At 59.2% G+C, this 3635-nt stretch overlaps 3 protein-coding genes across 3 annotated transcripts in view; 2 read left to right on the forward strand and 1 right to left on the reverse strand.

Annotated features, from left to right (window-relative positions):
- Positions 1–77: 77 nt before the first annotated feature.
- VDBG_08884 (SWR1-complex protein) lies at positions 78–921 on the reverse strand (the record flags this gene model as incomplete). The annotated part of the gene is made up of 2 exons (XM_003001042.1): positions 78–539; positions 610–921. 2 exons carry the CDS (start codon positions 919–921, stop codon positions 78–80), a joined length of 774 nt encoding a protein of 257 aa, XP_003001088.1.
- Positions 922–1792: 871 nt separating this feature from the next.
- On the forward strand, positions 1793–2818 carry VDBG_08885 (conserved hypothetical protein; the record flags this gene model as incomplete). The annotated part of the gene is made up of 1 exon (XM_003001043.1): positions 1793–2818. The coding sequence occupies one exon, from the start codon at positions 1793–1795 to the stop codon at positions 2816–2818; it is 1026 nt and encodes a 341-aa protein (XP_003001089.1).
- Positions 2819–3588: 770 nt separating this feature from the next.
- Positions 3589–3635, forward strand: part of VDBG_08886 (WD repeat-containing protein) — a gene marked incomplete at both ends in the record, with an annotated part of 1895 nt that continues 1848 nt past the window's right edge. Inside the window, one exon of the mRNA XM_003001044.1 lies at positions 3589–3591. Coding sequence (XP_003001090.1) covers positions 3589–3591 — 3 coding nt within the window. The remainder of the gene's footprint in view (positions 3592–3635) is intronic.

A 3635-nucleotide genomic window follows, 5' to 3' on the forward strand; every position in this document is an offset into this window, starting at 1 on the left:
GTGCATTCCGCGCGATCCGCACCGTCACGCCGAGGTTGAGATCCTTGCGCGTGGGAGCCAGCACGTCGACGACGGGCTCAAACGATGACCGAAACGCCCTGCGGCAGAACGCGAGGCGCGTCCTGCTCGTCGGAGGCGGACGTCGTCGGGAGCACGTCGCCCTGCGCAGCGAGGTGAAGCTTCGCTTCGGCCGAGTCGCGCGGCACGAGCTTCTCCTCCGTGTGCACCTTGCCGGCAAAGTTGTAGGTGCGCTTGATGCGGATCATGGCTGACGGGTCGTCCGTCTCGGCTTCGGGAAGGCGGGGGTGCCGCGCTCGGGGTGTCGAGGTCCATGGCATCAGCCTCTTCGACGCGGGGGGCGGCTGGCGCTGGCGTGCCGGACAGCATCTGCGCCCAGAGGGCGTCGACGTCGACGGTGACGGGGCCGGCAATGGCGGCGGCTTTCTTCTCTTCCTTCCTGCGTTCTCGTTAGCCCTTTTTCGCCTTCTCTCCTTCTCCTTCTCCTTCTTCTTCTTCTTCCTCTTCTTCTTCTCCTCCCTCTTTATTTGTGCACGTAGCTTCGCTGGGTGGGGAGACACACTCTTGCGCGCGCATGCTCCTCGTCTTGACGAGGCCGCCCTCGCCGCCTTCTTCGTCGCCGTCATTGTCCGCCGCGATGCCATTCTGTTCTTTCCTGCGCTTCTTCTTCTTGTTTCCCTTCTTTACGATTGCCTCGTCGCCCGAGTTCTCGAACCCCGCGTCCTCGGCCTCGTCGCCCGCGGCGGCGGGCCGCTTGCGCTTGGTGGCTGCGTCGGCATCGTCTGCGTCTGAACCGCCCGAGTCGTCGTGTGCCAGGGCCGCCTCGTCTTCGGGGGCAAAGTCGGAATCCTGGGAGGACTCGTAGTCGTCTTCTTCGTCTAGTGGGCGTGGGTCGGGCGGCATGGTGTCTTGTGGCAGCAGTCGGCAGGGGTGTATGCGTCGGAGGAAGAAGAGAGCGCGTAGTGCTAGAAACCGCGAAATGCACGATGGAAGATGTACACCGAGGCATTCGGTGTGGGTCGGTGAACGCCAGGATAAGATCGCCCTACCTCCGGTAGGTACTTATAAAACCATTCAGAACGACCAAACTTGTCTGACCTCTAGAAACTCACTACCATAATCTCTTGCAGGGTCGTATAGACCTGAACGTGCTGTTTTGATCTCGCCAATCTTGGTCCTATTTCGCGGAAGTCCGGCCCCCTCTGCACCTCGGGCACCGTACGTACCGTATACCACTTGGTGCTTGACGAAACAAATCACTGCGTGCCAGATCCCACCCACTATCGGGCACACCGTCTAGCACACCTCCGCACTAACTTGAGAGGGTGGGGTGGCTTTCATTTAACCGGCAAACTCAGGACATGAAGCTCCTCTGAAGCAGCGATTTCGCCGTCCTAGTCGTCTCAAGAGCTGTCATGGGCGGTCCTGCCTCCAAACCTGGCCCTAGCAGTGAAGCTTCCTGTGATGGTCGGCATGTCGGCAGCCTGTGTGACCCAACAACCGCGTTATTGGTCGTTGGAATCAAATCGGGCGGCGGCTAATAGCAACATGCCGCCTTTTCTCGACAATGACATGCCATGACTTCCCCGCAACGTGGGCCTGGTATATACTTGCCGCTCAAAGACTGTGAATGGTGGTAAACAGCATTGCTTCAATTCCCTTGCACCACAACACTGCCGGGAGAAGCCAACGCCGCCCCGTGTAAGAGAATCCGTTCAAGAGCGAAGACTCGTCTTCCCAGTATCTCCCCCAACCTACCGATTATCCGGGTACCATGGTCGTGCCTGACGAAAAGGTACCCTCCGTCGATCCCCCGACCTCCCCGGAGACCCGCACCCACGCTGCACCTCTCACGGACGCCCAGAAGGAACACTTTCGCGCCCATGGTTGGCTTCGCGTGACAGAATGCTTTACTCAGGAGCAGGCCGACTGGGTCAACAAAGACCTCTGGTCCCGCCTCGGCATGGACCCAAACAACAAGTCATCATGGCAAGCACGCACCCACATGCCCGCCCATCGCAGTTTCGATGCCCAGGTCTTCGCCCCGAAAGCCTGGTCCGCCATCACTGAGCTCTGCGCGGCGAGATCGAGTCGTCCCCGAGAGCCGCCAGTGGCGCGACTCGCTCATCGTCAATCTGGGCAGCCCCGAGTTCGAGGACAAGCACGTCCGTCCCCAGGACCTCGACAACTGGCACGTCGACGGCGACTTCTTCGTCCACTACCTCGACTCGCCAGAGCAGGGCCTCCTCGTGATCCCCCTCTACTCGGACATCGTCCCCGGCGGCGGCGGCACCAGGCATCTGCCCCGACGCCCTACCCAAGGTCGCCCGCCACCTGCACGACCACCCCGAGGGCGTCTCGCCGCACATGGTGCCCCGCGGCGACGCCGACTTCGCCCAGGAGACGGGCCTCGGCTTCTTCGCCGACATGGCGCGCGGCTGCGAGGACAGCGGCTTCGTCGAGGCGCACGGCGCCGTCGGCGACGTCTTCCTGCATCGCTCATGCTGCACTCGCGTCGCGGAACCCCCTGCGCCGCCTGCGCGTCATCACGAACCCGCCCATCTTCTTGCGCGCACCGCAGCGCTTCGACCGCGACGACTGCGCCTACAGCCTCGTCGAGCAGGTCACGCTGCGGGCCCTGGGGGCCGAGTCCCTCCCCGGCTGGCGCATCACGGCGCCGAGGGAGTTTCGTGTGCCGCACCGCCTCAAGGTGCAGCAGAAGAGGAAGGAGGAGGAGTTGAAGAGGCTCGGCGGCGGGGTCGAGCAGCCGGGGCCTGCGATTGGCGTGCCTGCGGCGTGACGAGCAAGATGGCGTCCATGAACTGTTTCTCGGTCTTACCGCTGCCCCTTTTTCACTCTCGTATCGTGTATGCTCTGAACAAGACATGTTGGCCTGCGCGGTTACTTGGTTTTCGTACCTGGCGAATACTATGCCACTCGACAAAACTACTGGCATTTGCCTGAAACACTTGTCTTCTCTTATTTGCAGGGTCTGGTAAGGTGAGATACGTCACTTTATGTTGAACAGAGAGCAAGAAACAAGTCCGTCACCCCAAACCCACCCAACGAGAATACACCAAGTCATATGAATGACAGCAGAATCATAGGGATAGAGCCTTTGCATATGTGATCTACAGGGTCCTTCAGGAGAGATAGAGGTAGTTGGCCTCTCACTCACGTCAAATCCCTAGTAGGCAGGCAGTACGAAAGACTCCTGGTCTTCCAAAACGATGAGTATATGAATGATCAGATTCTCGCGAGAAAATCAATTAAGTGTAACACGGAATTATACTGACCTTCACACTGACGCCTGTCTTACGCGAGCCATGCAATCAGGTTGTTGTTCATTATATTGTCATGTCAGTGGTCATCCTCCACTCCAGTGGACGCACATCATGTATCGCATTGAGGACAGACAAAATCGTATAGGTTAGGGGGCCAAGACTCCGAGTCTCATATAAATAGACTGCACGGAATCATTCCAGCAGGGTTTCCTCGAAGTCTTGTCCTCTCAAAATCCCAAACCAAAGAGGTAGCTTGATGACTGTTCGTGATCATGAACATCCCAACATGGTCCGTGCTGGCTGACATCACTGGAACAGGAGAGGAGTCTCGTG

Source organism: Verticillium alfalfae, genomic scaffold (genome assembly GCF_000150825.1).
Source record: "Verticillium alfalfae VaMs.102 supercont1.13 genomic scaffold, whole genome shotgun sequence".
NCBI classification, from domain to species: domain Eukaryota; kingdom Fungi; phylum Ascomycota; class Sordariomycetes; order Glomerellales; family Plectosphaerellaceae; genus Verticillium; species Verticillium alfalfae.